Genomic DNA, 21,449 nt, shown 5'->3' with positions numbered 1-21,449 from the left:
CATAAATGGTGGATGCAAACAATACCAGTGGAACCCTTAATAGGTAGAAACTTACATTTCCTACCTTCTCTTCTCCCTATAAGAGCAGCCAAACAGAACTGTAAAGCCTAACTGGGAATGGCTTGTCTATCTTGATCATTCCCCATGCAGACACAACTGAGACTGGTGATCTAAACTGGAAGTTAAGCTATGGAAGGCATTTGGTTCTTTGCAAAAACCCATGCTTCGCAAAGAAGAGAAATGCACTCATAATTACCACTGAACCATAAACTACTTTTCCATACAGACAAGGTATGAAGTTCACTCTTCTCAGATGCTATGGAGAGCAGAGAGTTTTAAGGGTCTTGAAAGAAGAGCTTCACTCATTGGTTCATTAGGGAAATTAAACAAAGCCCATAAAACAAATGAAAGATTCCATCTAGGCACCTGATGATTTCTTTCATAATATGGATAATATTTAACATAAATTTATTAAAACTACATAATGAATCAGCATTATTATCAGCAACTGTATGTTTTTAAATGTTAGTGACCATTTGCATTTATCACAAAACAACAAAAGATACATCATTGTTTCATGTTCCATTAAACTGGTATTAAAACATTAGGGTAGAAAATGTAACTTGTAAAACAATGACAGACAAACAAAACTTTATTTTCATAAAATATTCAGGAGCCTGCAATTAAAAGGTTAGGCACTGGAAGCAAACTACGCCACATCTTTTAATAATATTTTGCATACACAGAGTGTTGTGTCAAAAGAGGAATTCTGAAACGTGGCATTGGTGCTTGATCTGTGATTTGTTGTAACATCTAGACAAGCTCTCTGAGAAAATTATCCCAGATAAGTATTTAAATGTCAAAGACGATATAAAATCATGCTTGTCTCTAGCATCCAAAGTTGCACTAACAACTGATAGTTATTTAGTCTCTGGGGTTGAAACCAACAAAGGTTTGGAATGACTGGCATTAATAAACGTGTACTATATTATTCATCCATCTTTCAAATCAAAGCAAGATATCTGTGTACAATTTTGATTACATGCATTTTTTATTATTTTTGTTCCTTGTCATGAACTTTTAACCAATTTAGTTTGCTGACCAAAAGACGTTTCTGATCAGGCAAAATAATGCAAGTACTATAACTCTTATGCAAATTTTTATTTCCTACTCAGAGAAGTTTTTACTCATGCTGATGAATTTTTATTAAAGTGAGTGTTTTGGTGTAATAAAAAGCAACATGATTTTATTTTCTTGTTCAGTATTATTACTTGGAACCAAATTGCACATTATTACAGTACAAAATAAGCAAAATCAACATTAGAATTGTAAATGCTGTCAATGACCAATATATATTGATACGTATTGCAATACAAACATACATAAAATAATGCAATATATTACAGTACATTTTTCCTGGCAATAACCACTATTAATTGTAACATAGGTATAAGGCGAATGGTATTTGAACTTTTCCAAGTAAGATATTGATCAACAACCTTAGTGTAGGTGTGGAACATGGAGGTTTTAGTTATATAGTTATAATATTTTTAATTTATTCGTACTTTTGTTGACTGTTCATGTTATATGATACTTTTAACAGTTCTGGTCAATTTGTGCTGGGGAAAACAGGAGTAAAGTATCTGTCGCTGAAATACATTGATGCCAACTACCGGATCTGACATGGATGAGGTTCAAACCCAAGATCCACAATTATGAGAGAAATGCCATGACTACTCAGCTACCAAAGTACCCTGTTAATATTTTTTTAAAAATATATACCAACTTTTGAAGGAAATGCATAAGTTGAACAAACATGCAGAAGGCAGGCCTGACATTAACAATGGTCTAATTTTACCATCATCAAAAACTTGTGATCTTTATCTGTGTGCTTAAACACATCTTTGGTTCACCATACTGTTAGATATTAATTGTTAATGTCAAACTATCCAGAAAACTTGTGATAAAAACAAGGATCTATGCAAATACTTCAAAGAATAACAAATAAACAAAAAATCAACATAACTAGAAACAAATCTGAATGCCTTACAATCACAGGCAAGTTTTATTTCATGTATTTAACTAACACTGGTCTTCAACAGAAAGTTTCATGCTGAAATGAATCCAATAATATTTGTAAGTAAGTACTAAAACTAAATAATTTCAGAGTACACTTTCTTAAGGATAACCATTACTGTGGCTGTAGACTTACTGGGAAAATGTTGCATGAGGGGTACATGTTTTTCTCTGGTCGAGATGTCTGAGGGACAATTCTGTGTGCCTTTGTCCCCTTATAATAATCAATATACAGTAATACCTCGTGCATTCGCGTTTCCGGATTCGCAAAATTTTCATTGGTACCCTCTACGTACAAGTTTTCTTTTTTTTATTGAATTGTACCTTCGTTATATGACTTCTGTGACATATGAAGTTTACCTAGTTTACCTTCCTGACAATGACAAAGAAAACGTCAGTCATTAAGTTTACAGTCCCATTTGTTACTTGGTTTTACCTTACTGTGAGTGCAAAAGAAAACAGCAGCCAATGAATTAGTATAGGGGTAATATTAGTACATGTATACATGTACCGTACTGTAAATGCGTTAGTGTGGCAAATACCCATTAGGCAATACTGTACTCTATTTTTATGTCAACCATTTATTTCTCTTTTTAAGGGTAATGTATTAAGCTAACTTTTAAATGAAATTAAAGTGCTTTGGGAGCATGATTTGGGTCATATTTAGGGTTTAAACCCTAGAAATAAGCATTTATTAGCATTTTTCGTGACTTGTACCAAACATTCGCGATTCCTCCTGATCCGCGACTGGTTCTGGAACCTAACCTTGTGAATGTTCAAGGTATTACTGTATGGGGATTTATTTAACTGTTGGGGACACTAGCTGTCTGGAGTGGGGGAATATACCCTGGGCTCACTCAAGGTGTAACAGTGATGATTTTATAATCAAAGAAAGCTACTGTGGTAAAATGTATGTGAACATTGAACAGTTAAAATGACAACAAAACACTATATACTGTAAAGGCAGCTTAATTATTACAAATAACTCTAACAAGTAAAACTAAAATTCTGTGCTATCCTCTTAAAATACTAATGAACAAGAATCATGTTACTACAACTGCCAATTCTGTTCCATAAATGTTACGCAAGATGCACATGTTAATTAGAAGTAATTAGATTATATACAATCAGTATTTATTTTAATTTGATCAGGTATTTGTACAGAAAAAATTGAAGTGAGTTCTGTCCTCTTAAAAAACACAGAAATCACTTAAAATAATTAAGTTTCATGACTGCCATTTTGGTTCTATGAATGTTACATGAGATGCAAACAGGCTGGTCAGAAGGTTTGATTGTACTGCAAGAAGACCAAATGGCAATATTAAGGCTGATTACAGGTTTGTACATTATTATATATTAGTACAGAATCTCCATTATGTTTCTTAACATTACGGCTCTTTAATGAAGACACACAACAATGTAACATGGACGGACACTTCTGTTCCATAAATGTTTTGTGAGTCTGGTTTTGAGGTCAGTCATAAACAATTCTCTCAAGAGAGTGCCTAAAAAGTACTGGTGTTTCCTCAAAGAATTCTTTCCTTCTTATGATCATTTATTTGTAATTAAAGATAAACGATTTATGTTAAGTCTATTGCTACCCATTTAAAGAATTCTCTTATTTGTCAAATATTATGTACCTTACCAGTTCACATATTAAGAGTCATGTGACATCCTTATGGACATCCTCAGCATGTATCCTGATCAACTGTAAATAAATCTGATGGATCCTGACAACAGGAGAGCAAGTGTGCCATGTGTAAAGTGAACATACACAAGCATTTGATAGTAGACTGTGCACACAGCCAGAGACCAGAGAAGAAAGTCTGCCACTGAGCATGGAGATGAACAGCTAGGATCAAGGTTTTGTTATAATGCTCCAAACAGAAGATTATTCACTTTGCATTATACACCCTGGACAGAGACTGTCTCTTAGCCTGGATATGAAGAACAGGCCTTCTGGACTGCAATACCACATCCCTCTTCTGAGGTAATGTCCTGAGTAGGTAGGTCTTCCAACAGTCTAAGTATATTACTGAACCATGATCACTGGGATGACTGACGGGCTATCAAACTGAGCTGTGCATTGGAAGTCTTGAATATTTATGGAGCTGTTGTGGAATCATCATTAGGGGTGAGAAGGCATACATGTATAGACAATCCCACACAGTCTGAGGATGTCCAATATACAGGCCCTCTGACATGGTAATGGGGAGATAAACGAGGAGAGCTTGTTGTTCAGTTTCTCTAGTAGCAAGTCCAATAAGGATTTACCCACCACTACCCCCATCTGAACAGGGATCCGATAGAAACTAGTGCAAAGACCACTCCATCAGGAATACATAGCTTCTCCTGGACTGCCTGACAGAAAATTTATCTTTCCAAAAATAATGCATACCCAGAGGATCATGCCCTTCAATGCTTCCCTGGAAGGAAAGTTCTAAACCTCTACACAATGGAAATGAACATGTGTACCCCCCAGTCCTGAAGTCTGCTACTACCAAAGTGTTGACAGAAGCAGCCAGCACACAATGACTCTTAAAAAGGTTTTTCCCACCCCTGTAGGGATAAGAAGACTCATTTTCAAATTGTTTGTGTGAAGATCAGCAATCTTTCCTTGGACAACGAACCCTAGGAACTAACCTATCTAGCTCAAAGTGAGCACTCCAACCTGAATCTAACACATCAATGTAGAGATAGGAGTGGGATTTAGGGGAGGGCATTGGGACTTTGTACAGTCTCAATTGGTCAACTAACTCAAGTGGTTATTAATATCTGGTCCTAGAGAAACCTGAGCTGAAAAGCGACACATGTGCCATCTCCTGATCACACAAAGGAAAAAGCAGATAAAGCTCTAGCACATACTCCCAAGGTGAATCACGTCTGTCATGGAGTTAAAGGTCTTCAGGGGGACAGATACAGGTGAGTCAATTAGGCCTTGGCATAAGAGTCACCAAAAGAGCCAGGATTCTGTCTATCCTGTCCAGTGAAATACAAACTCACCCTAACCTGGTTAGAAAGTTAAATACTACATAAATGAAAGTGAAAGGGATTAGTTTCAATCTGCCTAGGTTTGGAATAAATCCAAGACAGGTCACTGTGTACCAGCAACTGAACAGATCTTGCAAAATAAACTCTTTGCAGGCTCTTGTACAATGACCAGTCATTAAATACTAAAGGATGGGGATCCACAGAACCCTAAGATAAGAGGCTACTCCCATCACCCTGGTTAAACCCCTGGGTTTAGAGGCTGGAATGAATGAAAGGACATGAAATTGGAAAACCTCTCAATCCAGGCAAAAACCCAAAGATATTTTCTGTGAGGAGGAATAAGTGGGATGTGATGATGTGCATCCTGAAGGTCAATGGAGACACTCCAATTGCTGTACTTTACAGTGTTCTGATGGAAGTGCTAATCTCCATGTGGAATAGTTCATCATGAAAAAATTTGTTTAGGTAATGCAGAAAGACTGATGAAAAGCCAAATCTTTCTGGTGTTTCTGGATACTGGAAAAAATCATGGAACAGATGACTGGAAACTAGTCATTTTCTATCCTCATTAGTGTGTCGATCTACTGAAAGGTATCTACTTCTTTCCATTTTGAACCAGATTTTACTAGTGAAAATGAATAGAGAGTGTTCCAAAAATGAGATGGCAGCCCTCCTTTAAAATAGCAAGAACCCACGTATCTTATTTGATGCTCAACCAAACCTCATTTGGGAAATTGAGAGGGTCCTGCAAATATCCTCCCTTGTGTTCCAAATGTATATTTGAGGTCCTTTCCAGTCATTTCATGTTAATGATAGCTTAAGAACATATACACAACAAATGCAACCCAAAGGACCTACCGGTATATTTTTCCATTTTGATGTTGCCATTGGGATCCCACAAACATCTGGAGGTAACTTTGGCCTCAAAGCATTGCTTTCTCGAATTATGTTAGGGATACACTGGTTTGTTGGTGGAACTGAAATTAAAATTACAGACTGTAACTAGAAAAAATGTTTTTAACTTTCATGATACATCAGTCAAATTTGGCAGGTAATTTGGACACAGGTGTGTAGCTTCTGCAGTAAATTTTCTTTTCTAACTATGGAAGGGGTTAAAGGTTAAAATAATGCATCAAATGCTCTTTCTTCTCACAGTCTATTATGTTCTTTATTTTCATTTGAATACAATTACAACCATGATGCCATGGGAATTAAATTAAAGACTTTTTAGATCTCATCACTGCAAAAGTTTTTATTCTGCTTTTGATAATAGCATTCAACCTCAGCAGTGACTTCCTTATGCGACAATCATGGGACATAAATTGGCTACAAGTTTCCCAACTTTAGTGCAACCCCCATTAACCTGCAATCTCTCTGAGCACTGAAACAGAATTTTAACATAAAAAGATACATCTCAACCTTTATCTTCGGAATGATTTTTTTCCCCCTTTTGTTACAGTTCTAAGATAACTCAAGATGTATCATGGGCTGGGAGTGGTGGATAAGGGTAAAAAAATGTAAGACTTTTGCTGTACCAATATACATATCGATACAAGAAGTGGAAACTAGATGCACACTATACTTACTACATGCCAGTTATTTAATCTTCAACAGTCATGAATAATTAGTCTGTTGCTTTGTTATTCTTTAAATTGATAATTCCTCTGAGACAGCTGTTCATTTTTGTTAGTAAAAACTTAAACTGACTTATGAAAACACTCACTTGCCTTCTACAAATTAACAAAAAATAACGTAGTTCATAAGAACCCTTCCTGCCAGTTCAGCAGAAAGGAGGCATTCCAAATGTATAATGAAGTACTTTTCTCATAATTTATTAACCACATTTATGCAAACTTTTATCAACAATCAGAAATTACATTAATTCACCTTATTCCCTTCATGAATATACACATTAGTAGAGCAGTATTGTGTGTCTTCACATGAAAAACATTTGTTTAAAGCTGTACATATTGTAGTGATGCAAAAACTTTTAGAGATAATTTCATAGTACATTCTGTCATGGTCAGCATGTCACGTAACCATTATGACTGATGTACAGACTCACCATTTCCTGGCAACTTAACCTCCCCTGTTCGTAAGCATGAGTGGATTTTAATATGGACCCACTCAGTTAACAATCAGAGATAGCTAGAGAACAATGTTAATGCAAGGCCAATAGTGGTAAATGATAAGAACTGAGACAAACCAGAGAAAATATTAGGAAGCCTTGGGCCATTTGAAAGAGGTGTCATGAAATGATAATTTCCAGAACAATTAATGAAGGTGGACTAGGCAGAATTAATATGACTTCAATGGGAGTCACAAAATATTTGCCAGAGAAGTAATCCTGATTGGCTAAGCTAAAATGGGAGGGGATCCAAGACATAATTCAGGCTTTTAAGAAATTAGCCTAATGAACTTAGTCAGCCTAATTTTCCAAAATCCAGAATTTAGCTCAGAGAAATAGAAAAAGGGAGGGACACAAAAGGAGAAAGATTAATTTTCATATAAAGGTGTGAGTCTCGAATAAATGCAAGGAAAAAAATAGCTCCATACTGTACCATACAGTGGAAAGATCAGTCTAGAACCAAGACTGTTGGTGACACAAAGAGGTTAGAGGAAGAGAGAAGGAAAGAAACACTGAAATGCCAACCTATCACCAAAGTGACTTGAGACATGAAGCAACCAGGTGATGCTGACATGCCAGCAATTTGAGTTTGATCAGCCACTTTATTCTGTGATGCAATTTGTTCTATTGGTAAAACAGAATAATTCAATGAATTTCAAGTCAACACTTTGACAATATACATAGTTCATTCCACAAAGCATCGCAAATTTAAACTTAAGAATATGATGTTGAGACAGTTAACTTTAAAGATTTAAAACATGTTTTACACTTTGTTGGTACATGAATACCGACAGCCTCATCTGTTTCCAGTACAGAGACAAATTTTATCAGTGAAACTCCAGCATATACTGGTGTAATGGAGCCTCTGATGATCAACAAAAACAATTGATTTTCACACAATTTTGGTCAGTTACATTTTGTTACTAGTCAGAGTCAACACTAACAAAAGAAACCGATTTTAAATAAAGTACAGTTCTACATGTTCCTGTACTAAAGATGGCTTAGATTTTGATGACAAAACTATTGCCTTGCTGAGGCTACCAAAGGGATGAGGCTATTCACTGGGAAATAAAAACAAATTTAAACCACTGACATTGTTACAGTAACTTAAGTGTTGTCTCATTTAAAAGACCTCCAATCTTCTTTTTCTTCTGCCACCTGGCATGACTGAATTATTTTTTTTTATTGTGCATTAGAAATGCCATTTATTTTTAAAAACAAAACTCCTCAATTTTGATACTTCAGATGCATAATTATTGTTCTGCAACAAATTTGTCAACTAAACCCTGATATCCTGGGACCTAGTTATGTCAATGATTTTCTGACACTCCCAATGTAATCAAGATAATTGGTTTGACTGTATTTCATTTTATTGTTTATTCAATACCATGATCGATTATATCCTAGATAATGATAACCAAAAGCAATAAGAAGTGGGGGAGCTCATATCATCTTGACTCATATAAAAATATACTCAACGCAGCATACAATTTTAATTTAGCCATTCATGATTGTTATGACACAGATCACGCCTGTAGAGAAATCATAGCACTGTATTTCAGAGATTACACTTTGCATAAATCTGGGTTCTTCAGTCTGACATGAATTTGATTAGCACAGAACAATACACAGATAAGGACTAAACTCAAAAACAATCAACAGATTAATCCTTATACAACTAGAGGTGTTCCTTTTTGAAGATTTTGACTTCAATAAGAGCTCCAAGAGAGTGGAGCAGGAAGAGAGAGAGAGAGATATTAAAGTGTTAGATAAATGTTTATGGTTGTTTCCTCCACCGACTCCTTTTTTTCTACTCCTCCCTTATTTTGGTGACAAAAGAGGAGGGAGCTCCTGGAAGAATGTCTGCTTAACTCATCCATGGGGAACAAATTTGGAATGTCTCTTTTTATGCAGAGATATTTAATCAGTGACTGAATGTGCTGAAGGGCCAAACAAAATTAGCAGATATCAAATCCAACAAGTTTGTCAACCTGCATCGATTTTTTAAAAATGTTATAGATGGCAGTGGGTGGTGTCAATAATTTACCTTCTTCACTAAAATAAGTACATGTGGTTGTGGCAGATTTTTGCAGAAGGTACAATGCAATAAATTTTGCTCATGTACAATTTCATACCCTTTCAATGTCCAGCTAATAATGTGGACATTATTTACTAGTCAACTGATTGCGTCTAATAACACCACCAAGATCAGCAAACATGTTGGCGGCTTTTGTTTTTTGATGTTTATTAAATTGTGAGAATCTTTTATCAATTACTGCGTTGGCTGCTGCTTGTTTGTGTACGCAGTTAAAGAAGAAACACATGTCGGCTATTGTTTGAGGAACGATTGTATACAGAAATAATTGAAGACAATCACAAAGACGACTTACTGGCTTTACTCATGGATCAGTAACAAGCAACATTTCCAATCATGTTTATTTTGGCATAACACTTCAAGAACCTGGTGAAATTGTTAAATTTCAGAAGCCAAGCCACGATCATATTATATTCGAAATTCATACTCGAACTCTTCCCAAAAGGATAATAAACGTTTTACTCACTATTTCTCGTACCTTAAAAATAAGTATTTTCCCAGGTACAAGAAAAAGACACGTACATTATTTAAAATTTCAGGAACCATGCTACAATCATATTCTATATCATATTATACTTGAATTCATACATGACCTCTTCCCCAAAATGATAATAATTTGTTTGTTGCGCAATAACGAGTTCATAAGTAAACCCCATACACATATAAAACCCAATAACTAAGTGCAGTAGGCCTGCAATGGCCACGAGTCACTTTTATAAAATAAATATAAAAAATTAAAGCTGAACACATGTACAATTTCATACCCTTTCAATGTCCAGCTAATAAAGTGGTCATTATTTACTGGTCAACTGATTGCATCTAATAACACCGCCAAGACCAGAAAACATGTTGGCGGCTTTCGTCTTTTTATGTTTATTAACCCTTTAAGCCCCGATCCCGTCTGTAGGCGTGATCCGGTTTCTGCATTCAATGGCCGATCCCGCCTGTAGTCGTGATTTTTTTTACTGCATTCAATGGCCGATCCCGTCTCCAAGCGTGATGAATGTGTGTTAGATTCAACGGCTCTGATTGGTTAGAAATGGGTTTATTCCAAGAACTAACAACTATTAAACCAATCAGAAATGATTTTACTTTCATTTGCGGAAATTTGAATTGTTCAGAAGCTAAGGGCTCCTGTTTTGAAAGCGGTTTAACTACACGTGTTCTGGTCATGAAAAATCATAAATGATGGCGGACGTAAGAGTGATTTTTGATGAGAGCAAAAATGAGGAGTTTCTCAGGTTTGATCTTGAAAATACTGAGCAAGCTGAGGAAAGATATGTTCAGCAGTTGGATATTTTGTGAGATTTCGATTCGGACATAGAAGTTTCTGAGATTGAATCGTCCGAAGATGAGGATGCTGACAGCGCTGATGATCGAGTTCTTGCAGATAAACATTGCACATAATTTTGTAAATTCTGTATAAATAAGTCGTGAAAGACTTGGACAAATAGGGAAAAAAAAAAAACATCACTGTGTAGACAAATTCATTTGCAATAAATGGTGAAACTTTCTTGGATTTTAATTGGATATAAGCAGAGAAATTAAGGTAAGAGTGAATGCATGTGCACGATGTTTACAAAATTTTTCAAACAGGTAAAAACTCTGGGGCACACGCAGCTAGACACAGCTTAGCGCTGCTGGGGCATAGCAGCAGTGATACTGATAACGGGTCTGGGGCTGAATGAGTTAAATTGTGAGAATCTTTTATCAACCACTCCACTGGCTGCTGCTTGTTTGTGTGTGCAGTTGAAGAAGAAACACATGTTGACTATTGTTTGAGGAACGAATGTATACAGAATTAATTGAAAACAATCACAAGGATGACTTACTGACTTTACTCATGGACCAATAATAAATAGCATTTCCGAAAATGTTTATTTTGGCATAACACTTCAAGAACCTGGTGATATTGTTAAATTTCAGAAGCTATGCCATGATCGTATTATATTAAAATTCATACATGAACTCTTCCCCAGAATGATAATAAACGTTTTACACACTATTTCTCGTATCTAAAATAAAAATATTAAAAAATTCCCGGAACGAGAAAAATACACATGTATTTAAAATTTCAGGAATCACGCCAAGATCATATAAAATTTGATTTCATACCCTTTCAATTTCCAGCTAATAAAGCGGACATTATTTACTGGTCAACTGATTGCGTCTAATAACACCACCAAGCCCAGCAAACATGCTGGCGGCTTTTTTTACTGGATCAGTAATAAGTAACATTTTCGATAATGTTTATTTTTGGCATAACACTTTAAGAACCTGGTGATATTATTAAATTTCAGAAGCTATGCCACGATCGTATTATATTAAAATTTATACGCAAACTCTTCCCCCCAAATGATAATAAATGTTTTACCCCCTATTTCAGGAACCACGCCACAATCATATTCAATTGGAATCCATACCCGATCTCCTCTCCATAATGATACAAATTTATTTATACACTATTTCATGTACTTTGGGAGAAAAAAAATTTCTTTCATGTGCGAATTTACAAAATTTTGGGAGCCACAGCACAACCCTGTTATATCCAAATTTGCGTTAAATCGGGGCGCGTTATAGCAAGGTTGCACTGTATATATATATATATATATATATATATATATATATATATATATATATATATATATATATATATATTGTTTATGAATACTGCATAATAAAACTGGTCCCATAAAAAGCCAACAAATAATATATATATATGTATGTATGTATGTATGTACTGTATGTATGCATGCATGTATGTATGTATGTATAATAGAGAATTACAGAATGTGATTTTGTTGACCAGGTTTGATGTCCAAATAAATGTTAGTATTTTCAGGAAATAATAACAAACCTACACTCCTTATTACTTGTGGCTGCCAGTGCAGAAATCTCCTCATTTCACATGAATACGCATAAACCTACTTATCCAACCACTGCTAGCTCAAGTAACATTTTCTTGCCATGAGCTAATCATAGTTTCTCCTTTAAACACAACCACTTAACTATCAATAAAATGGGCACTTGATGACGTATTTCTGTTTATGCATACTCATGAAAAACAAGAAAATCTCAGCTGCCATGGGTAGTAAAGGAATGTAGCAGATTATCTCCTGTGGCTTGCCATTTATAGTTTTCAAGAAAGATATAAATACACATTAGACATTCCAGTGTTTCATTGTGTCTGCTGTGTGGGAGTCATGACTACTATCATCACAATGCTCAGTTTATCATCAAGAAAGCAGTCACTGACATTCAAATTATTTCAGAAAGTATAACAATACACATTTTAAAAATCATGTGGAGATCATCAGAACCAAAGAAAACATTCATGAACTGTTACTACAGTGGTAGATTTTTAATTTTTCTAAAAGTTCACGATCAGTAAGATAAAATGCTTTCTGAAAATCAACCATAATACTCCCAACTAACTTTTCTTCATCTAAAGCCAGGAACCATGTGTCAACCACAAATCAATATTATTATCTACATGTATAATGCACTGTCAAGATTGATCACCTGCAGAATGTGACCAGTGACCAAAACTTTAGGCAAAATAACTGACTGGATACAGCTATGAATGACAACACAAAAGCAGAGATAAACACCACTGACCCTCATTAAATCCTTTGTTAACCATGACCACTTAGAGGGTCCAGGCTGAAGTAGAGTGAACACTGCTATCAACAACCACTGGTCCAGGCTGAGGTAGAGTGAACACTGCTATCAACAACCACGGGTCCAGGCTGAGGTAGAGTGAACACTACTTTCAACAACCATGGGTCCAGGCTGAGGTAGAGTGAACACTGCTATCAACAACCACAGGTCCAGGCTGAGATAGAGTGAACACTGCTATCAACAACCATGGGTCCAGGCTGAGGTAGAGTGAACACTGCTATCAACAACCACGGGTCCAGGCTGAGGTAGAGTGAACACTGCTATCAACAACCACGGGTCCAGGCTGAGGTAGAGTGAACACTGCTATCAACAACCATGGGTCCAGGCTGAGGTAGAGTGAACACTGCCATCAAAAACCACATGTCCAGGATCAGGTAGAGTGAACACTGTTATCATCAACCACGGGTCCAGGCTGAGGTAGAGGGAACACTGCTATCAACAACCATGGATCCAGGCTGAGGTAGAGTGAACACTGCTATCAACAACCACAGGTCCAGGCTGAGGTAGAGTGAACACTGCTATCAACAACCATGGGTCCAGGCTGAGGTAGAGTGAACACTGCTATCAACAACCACGGGTCCAGGCTGAGGTAGAGTGAACACTGCTATCAACAACCACGGGTCCAGGCTGAGGTAGAGTGAACACTGCTATCAACAACCACAGGTCCAGGCTGAAGTAGAGTGAACACTGCTATCAACAACCACGGGTCCAGGCTGAGGTAGAGTGAACACTGCTATCAACAACCACGGGTCCAGGCTGAGGTAGAGTGAACACTGCTATCAACAACCACGGGTCCAGGCTGAGGTAGAGTGAACACTGCTATCAACAACCACGGGTCCAGGCTGAGGTAGAGTGAACACTGCTATCAACAACCACGGGTCCAGGCTGAGGTAGAGTGAACACTGCTATCAACAACCACGGGTCCAGGCTGAGGTAGAGTGAACACTGCTATCAACAACCACGGGTCCAGGCTGAGGTAGAGTGAACACTGCTATCAACAACCACGGGTCCAGGCTGAGGTAGAGTGAACACTGCTATCAACAACCACGGGTCCAGGCTGAGGTAGAGTGAACACTGCTATCAACAACCACGGGTCCAGGCTGAGGTAGAGTGAACACTGCTATCAACAACCACGGGTCCAGGCTGAGGTAGAGTGAACACTGCTATCAACAACCACGGGTCCAGGCTGAGGTAGAGTGAACACTGCTATCAACAACCACGGGTCCAGGCTGAGGTAGAGTGAACACTGCTATCAACAACCACGGGTCCAGGCTGAGGTAGAGTGAACACTGCTATCAACAACCACGGGTCCAGGCTGAGGTAGAGTGAACACTGCTATCAACAACCACGGGTCCAGGCTGAGGTAGAGTGAACACTGCTATCAACAACCACGGGTCCAGGCTGAGGTAGAGTGAACACTGCTATCAACAGTGTTTAACACATTAACCTTCTTGTTTAATTCTTTGCAACCATTTAGGAGGGCCTGATCTAAACAAAACAGAAGTTGAGTCTTGTTACCAGTTTCTGAAATCTAAAGATCATGCAAGTAGCATTATATGCTAAAGACTGTAAACCATGCTAAAGTTCATCACAAACTGCCACTTTAATGCTGAAGTCAGGTAAATCCTGATTATGATTAATCACTCTATCTTGATTGATTGCAGACAAGGATGTGCATCGTCAAATTTACAGCTAGTGTTGTTTATTTATCTTTGGAAAAAAATCACACAATGCCAATGTTATATTCAGAAACTTTCTTAAAGAGCTTCAATATAGCAGTCAAGTATGTTGTTTGCCATTGGAATCAATCAGAAATGCCAAGGGTCAATGAGGTCTTTGTCTTGAAAGAATGATTATAATTTTCTGGTTGTCATTTTAAAAGGTTTATGCAGTTTGTTACTTTTCTTATGTTACAGTTATTTAAACACCAGAAATCCTGAAATTTAACAGCTCTCTTGAAAATTACTGTGGCAGCCATATATTTGTGAAATTTTAAATCAAGGAAAATAAAGCAAATTGTGAGAGAAATAAAAGCAATAATCTACCCAATAATTAAATGTACTGAAAGCACTTTGAAAATCCAGAGAAGAGTAATTTGAATAATTCCAAATCAAAATACTGCAGAATGCTTGATTGATTGATTGATTGTATTTTATGGCACATCAGCACTGTTTGGCTATTTAGCGCCACACAAAAGGTTGTATGTAGGATTATTTAAAAGTGATAAAAGGTTCCTTATCGACCAGCAATAATGAAATCAAACAGTTAAAAGCAAAAGGATAAGATGTTAGGGGTAATATATAAAGCTTACCAATCAATGGGAAATGTAAATGGTGCGTGTTAATGATGATTTAGATGAAAAGGTATGGAGTACGAAGGATGGTATATACATTACATAAAAATACTCAAGGTGATAACATAAAATTTATATCTTAGAATAAATGTTTACTTCATTCAGGAATTTTAGAATACAAGAGACATTTATTAAATCAAAAAGTTCATTCACGTCATGCACATTGTAGTACTGATCGCAAGTAGGATGGAGATTGAAACACTCTATTATAAAGTGCTTAACAGTGAATGGTTCACTGCAAGAAATGCACTATGGTGGGTCTTCGCCTATTAGCATGTGGGAGTGGTTTATGTTAGTATGATTGATTTGAATTCTTGCAATGACCACCTCGTCCCTGAAGATGGTTCTGTAGGAAAAAGTCCATTCAATGGCTTGATTGCATGAAGTTTGTTTTTCATTGTATCATTCCACTTCTGACGTACAGACACTTTGATACTAGGTTTAAAATCAGTATACAGTATTTTAGAAACAGATGGTTCTTGCAATAGGCCATTTTAGCAAGTACAATCTGCTTTTTCATTGCCTTTAATACCAATATGGCTGGGTGGCTGGGTAACCAACTGTATATTATATTGTGGGAGCTAATCAGCTCAGTATTTTTGTTTGAGAATATTGGTTAGTAATGGGCTTTCCAATTTTCTCATGTGTAGTGACTTAAGTACTGATAATGAGTCCAAAAAAAACACAATTCTGTTTAAAATGTTTTCTTTCTATATATTGCAGAGCAAGGCCTATTGCTCTGATTTTGCCTGAAAAAATTGATGTACCATTTGGTAAGCGAACTTTTGTTGTGTGATTTCCACTAACGAAGGCTGCAGCAGCCATTTCCTCATCCTTTGATCCAACAGTATCAATTCTTCTGTAAGTTTTAAATTCGATGAGGTTTCATAATATGAGTTGTGGAAGATGGAAATGTCTGTCTCCGATTTTTTCCATCGTGTAGCAAAAAAAAGGACTTTTGGTTGCTCATGTAGCCAGAGAGGTGTTTCAGAACTGCATGCTTTCTGATTTCTAGGACGATCAATTTTTGTACTGTCAAGGCTGGATGATATGCTAATGTCAAAGAAAGGTATAGCATATGGTTTGTTTTTGGTATAATGTTTTGAATTTGGATTGAAATACAGCTGAAGAAAAGCAGGGTTCAGAGGTTTTATCATTATTTGAGAGCATACTGAGCAGAAAGCATTTCTCTACGATGTGATAAAGTTAGTTCATTCGCTTCAGCAAGAAGGCTTTCACATGGGGATGTCTCAAATGCTCCCAGAGCGAGTTATTTCCTTGATGACAAATAGGGTCAAGCATCTTCAAACATGACTTTCTGGATGAACCACAAACAGTGCAAGCACAGTCCAGTTTGGAGCGAATAAACATTCTATATAAATTGAGGATGACTCTTCTATCAGCACCCGTCAGTGTGCATTACTACTTTAAGAAAATCTATAGATTTCAAAATGTAGCTTTCAAGTTCTTTGTGTGTGGAATGAAGGTCAATTCTCTTTTGAAGATAATACCAATAAAAAAAAAAACTTCAACAACTGGTATAGATGTTCCATCCAGCGTGAGTTTAGGTTTGTCATATGGCTTTGTAACTGACAGAAATGCATGCATACTGTTTTTGATTTAGAAAATTTGAAGCCATTAGCATTGGCCAAATTTTGAATCTTGTTCATATTTTGTTGTAGTTGTCTTTCAATTGCATGCATGTGCTTTGATCAGTAATATTTTAAGCAATCATCAGCATATAGAGAACAATCCTGAACAGGAGCCAAACATTTAGTGATGCTATTAATTTTGATGTTGAAAAGTGTCACAGATCAAATACTGCCCTGGGGCACACCCATCTCTTGCTCGTACATATCTTGAATTCCCTGTATGAGAGACGGTAGAGCCCACTTGTACCTTGAATTCTCTGACAGAAAGTTTGATATGAAAGTGGGCAGATGGCCTTTTAGATCCAGATCATGTAGATCATTCAGTATCCCATACTCCCATGTCATGTCATAGGCCTTTTCTAAATCAAAGAGAACCTCTACTAAATGTTCCTTCTTGATAAAAGCGTCACAAATCAATGTTTCCAGCCTAACCAAAGGGTCATTGGTGCTATGGCCATATCAAAATCCACTTTGAAAAGGAGACATTAAATTATTAATATTGCGGTTGAAATAAGTAAATTATAAGAGCACTCTTGAATGGGATCACCATGTCTTTGTGTCTAAGTTCAGTGGGCAATTCATTCCACATTGCTGGGCCCTGGTACCCATAAGAATGCTGTCCATATGACTTCATTTTCTTAGTGGGAATCATGAGTCAGAAGAGGAGCATAAGTATCTTGCTGGTGAGGTCAGATAAGTATGTTGGACTGGAGTCCGTCAGTGAAACATAGCACAGAGAACAAATTTTGTGTTTGATTCTGGATCAAATGGACAGCCAATGTAGGGTACAGAGCAGCGGGGAAGCGTGCTCTGATCATGATACTCTAAGTATGATCCGAGCAGCTGTGTTTTGACCTTTTCTGATGTTTCTGAAACAGATATCGAGATGAACCAGACAGAATTGAGTTACATTAGTCCAGTCTTGAAAGTAATAATGAACACACAAGTGTTTTGTGGTATCAACTGAAAGATATTTGCAAATGGAGCTGATGTGTCTCAGCTCAAGATATGCAGCCTTGCATATGTTCATGACATGTTGGTGCAATGTGAGAGTACCGTCCAGAGTAACACCTAGGTTTCATACTGACTGCATGAATTTAATGTTGGTGCTGCTGATATTTATTGTTTGAGATAAAGGATGTCAATGAGAAAGTCTTTGTGTTGTGATCAGAATGGCCTCAGTTTTATCATTATTCATCTGCAGCTTGTTACAAGTCATCCATGATATCACATAAGAAATGCACCTCTCTACACCTTGGATGGTAGCATCAACTTCAGTTGGGTGGCTAGATTTGTATATTTGGGTGTTGTCAGCATACAATTGGTGAGACACCGGATGATGATCTATGACACTTGAGAGTGGCTGAGTGTATAAAATGAAGAAAACAAGTCCAAGGACAGACCCCTGTGGAACACCACAACATAGATTAACTGGGCTGGAGTGTATTCCATTTGCAGACAATTTGTGTCCTGTTGACCAAGTAGGACTTGAACCACAGTAAGGCTGTATCACGAATGCCAAAGGGAGCAGTAATTTTAACTGTGATTAGATCATGTACAATTTCCACAGGTACAATATCTAATGAAATTTCAGCCACAGTACATGAAAGTAACATCAAGGTATACCCACATTCTCTCTATTGCACATGTTGTAAATGTAAACAACTTCACTGTACACCTACCACCACTTTCTCACGAATTTGTAATATCTGTAGAGCGTCACCATAGTACAGACCCTGAGGAAAGCATTCAATAACAGTGTTTTGTGTTTGGTGGCTATAAAGTGTCTGAACAATTGGGCAAATATGATGACCAAACAAACTTATTCAACAAAGACTGTACTGATTGTTCATTATCTCGGATTTAAAATTAGGTGGCAACATCTGTATTGATTATCCATCAAAAAACTATGTAAACTACATCTACTGTCCTTTGACTTCTACTTCATTAAGGTGTTTATTTGGCAACTTAATGGAATAACAAAGACAAGTTAATATACCATACTGGAGTATTCCCTTGACCAATGTCCAGTTGTTTCAAGTATCAAAACTTTTAATACAGGAGTTCCAGGTACTGTGATGTAATATTCAAATCTAAATGTGACCATTTAATGATTGATGTAAATCTTTATTGCAATACAAAAAACTATTTTGAGATGAAATAAATCAAATATTTTAACAATAACTATGACAAAGAATAATTGCATGTGTAGTAATTGGTGTATTTTTCCTTTGTAAACCCTGCTGAATTTTAATCTTGAAAACTGGTCATCTTACACAAACCTATTAAGAAGAGTCAGCCTGTCTTGAAAAGCCAATCGTGTTGGCCAAAGGGGTGGTCTCTCAAGACAGGTTTATCTGTAGTACCTACCTAGCACCTCCAGATGCAATGTGTACTCTATGAACTTCTGTGTTGACCCACTAGTTAAGACTAGTGTGTAGGTACCGGCGTCAGATTGTGTGGCATTTCGAATCTTAATACTGTTCTCCCCAATAGCCATCAATCTGTCCCCATACAAGTTGTTGGGTTCAAAATTTGTCTTTTCCATCCACGAAGCAACACGAATACCATTTTCTTTGTTCCATGTTTTGGCTCTGATATCACCAGCAGAATCGGAGGGTGTATTTGGGAAGAGCAAATTTGCATCTTGAAATTCACAAACCGTTTCCAAGCTTTCACCTTTAAACAGAAATATATTTCTCAGTATACATGCATGTAACATGATTATCAACAACATACGGAACTAATTTTGACACTGTTAGGAGTAGATTACTGTGACCTTGAGCCTTGAAACTGCATGTAATTCAGATTGTAATGTATACTAAATATAATACATTTGCTGCAAAGTGTGCACTTAGAAAATACAAACACATGAAATAGAATGCCACTGTTAAGTGATGAGGTATAATATAATTAACAAACCTCAAAACACTTCATTTTTTCCTTCATATAATAAACATGGATTCAAAAAATCCAAATCTTGAGAACAAATTACAGTACTATTGGATACAATGCATAATGGTTGAAATATTAAAACTTTTGGTATGAAGGAGTGGCATTTCTAAGAATGAATGATGCCAGATTCCATAGCTGAACACACCCAGCAGGGAGATAAAGACATAGTGCGATTTTTAAAAACATTGATATACTCTCAAGTACCTGACAAACATTTTATGTATGTGCAATGCAACTCAGGTCAAATACAAAGCAGGCCAAAAGCAACTTGACATTGTAATTACAAGTAACAGAACAGAACATTTACATTTATATGTGCACCCTATGATGAATAGTCCTCTATGCAGGCACTAGTATGGCATGGTTGATTCTGGAGAATATAATGCATTTCAGAGATTTCAACCTTGATTAAAGTACGCAGTTTCAAAATAAATTTAATAAAGAGAAACCATTATTTCATATCAGCCTTTCTATTAATCTGGTCCATAGATGTCTTATTAACTCCTTCACCCCCGAGGCAAACAGCAAAGTGTCCCCTTAAAACAGAAGGATACCAAGATTAGTATTAGCCTTACCAGTGACTGTATTCCCAAGAATCACTGACAGCACTTGACAAGGATACCAAGAGTAGTGTCAGCCTTACCAGTGACTGTACTCCTGAGAATCACTGACAGCACTTGACTTGCTGATTTTTATTGCTACTTGCAATAAAATTGTTATTTTTTGTTTTGTATTCAATTAAGTTGAAATTTGACACCTTTTCAATAAAATTAAAATTATGAACTTACTTGTATAAATTTCTTGCAAGAAATAAAACTCAGGCATAAAGGTAAATATAAATGATTTACTTACCAATTCACTTCTTATGTCATTAATAATCCAAACAAATGTTTTCCCTCTGGAATAATATCTAAGTACGACATAAAGCACGTCTGAAGACTTACAACAGGAACGAAATAAACAAGAATGACTCCAAAATAGGAATGAATTTGACTGCTCAGTTCTCTCCTTATATACACCTTCTATTGAAACTATATTTCAAAACAAACCCCATCTTACTACTCAATGTATCTTGAATTTGCCTGTTCATGTGAGCTGGCCACACCAATGGGACATTACTTACTTCTTCTGGAACCGTCCAAACACCATTAACCAATGAGAAATTATCCCAAGGTCATCTTAAGATTATTAGTACTTGTCAAGACATACATAAACATCTATTTATAGATCCTATGTAAATAAATTCTATGTAATTTTACACTCTATAACAGATCCAGGCCTTGTAGGCAAAATATATTCTATACAACTTACAGCCATGAATAAAAATTACAAACATTTTATAAAAAATGTGTACCAGGACTTACAATAGTATAAATATACATAACAATACAGCAAAGAAATCCAAGGGAGGCAACTATGTTACAGTGAATATAGCCATATCAGAAAGCTAATAACTCCTTTATAATCAAATTGATTCTTCTTCTACAAGTCATGGTGGCATAAAAAAATGTAATGTAA

General features: G+C 36.5%; 1 protein-coding gene across 1 annotated transcript in view; it reads right to left on the bottom strand.

The window, feature by feature from the left end:
- The window catches only part of LOC149808519 (uncharacterized), a 99,263-nt gene that overhangs the window by 34,610 nt on the left and 43,204 nt on the right, over positions 1-21,449 (bottom strand). The window contains exons 3-4 of the mRNA XM_089978388.1: positions 19,347-19,655; positions 5,926-6,044 (exon numbers count right to left, since the gene is read on the bottom strand). Of these exons, the coding sequence (XP_089834514.1) occupies positions 5,926-6,044; positions 19,347-19,655 (428 nt within the window). The remainder of the gene's footprint in view (positions 1-5,925; positions 6,045-19,346; positions 19,656-21,449) is intronic.

This window comes from Sinohyriopsis cumingii, chromosome 1 (assembly GCF_028554795.1).
Source record: "Sinohyriopsis cumingii isolate HCF-2022 chromosome 1, ASM2855479v2, whole genome shotgun sequence".
NCBI lineage: Eukaryota > Metazoa > Mollusca > Bivalvia > Unionida > Unionidae > Sinohyriopsis > Sinohyriopsis cumingii.
The sequence above is the reverse complement of the archived record's forward strand: the minus strand, read 5'-3'. Positions and strand labels throughout refer to the sequence as shown.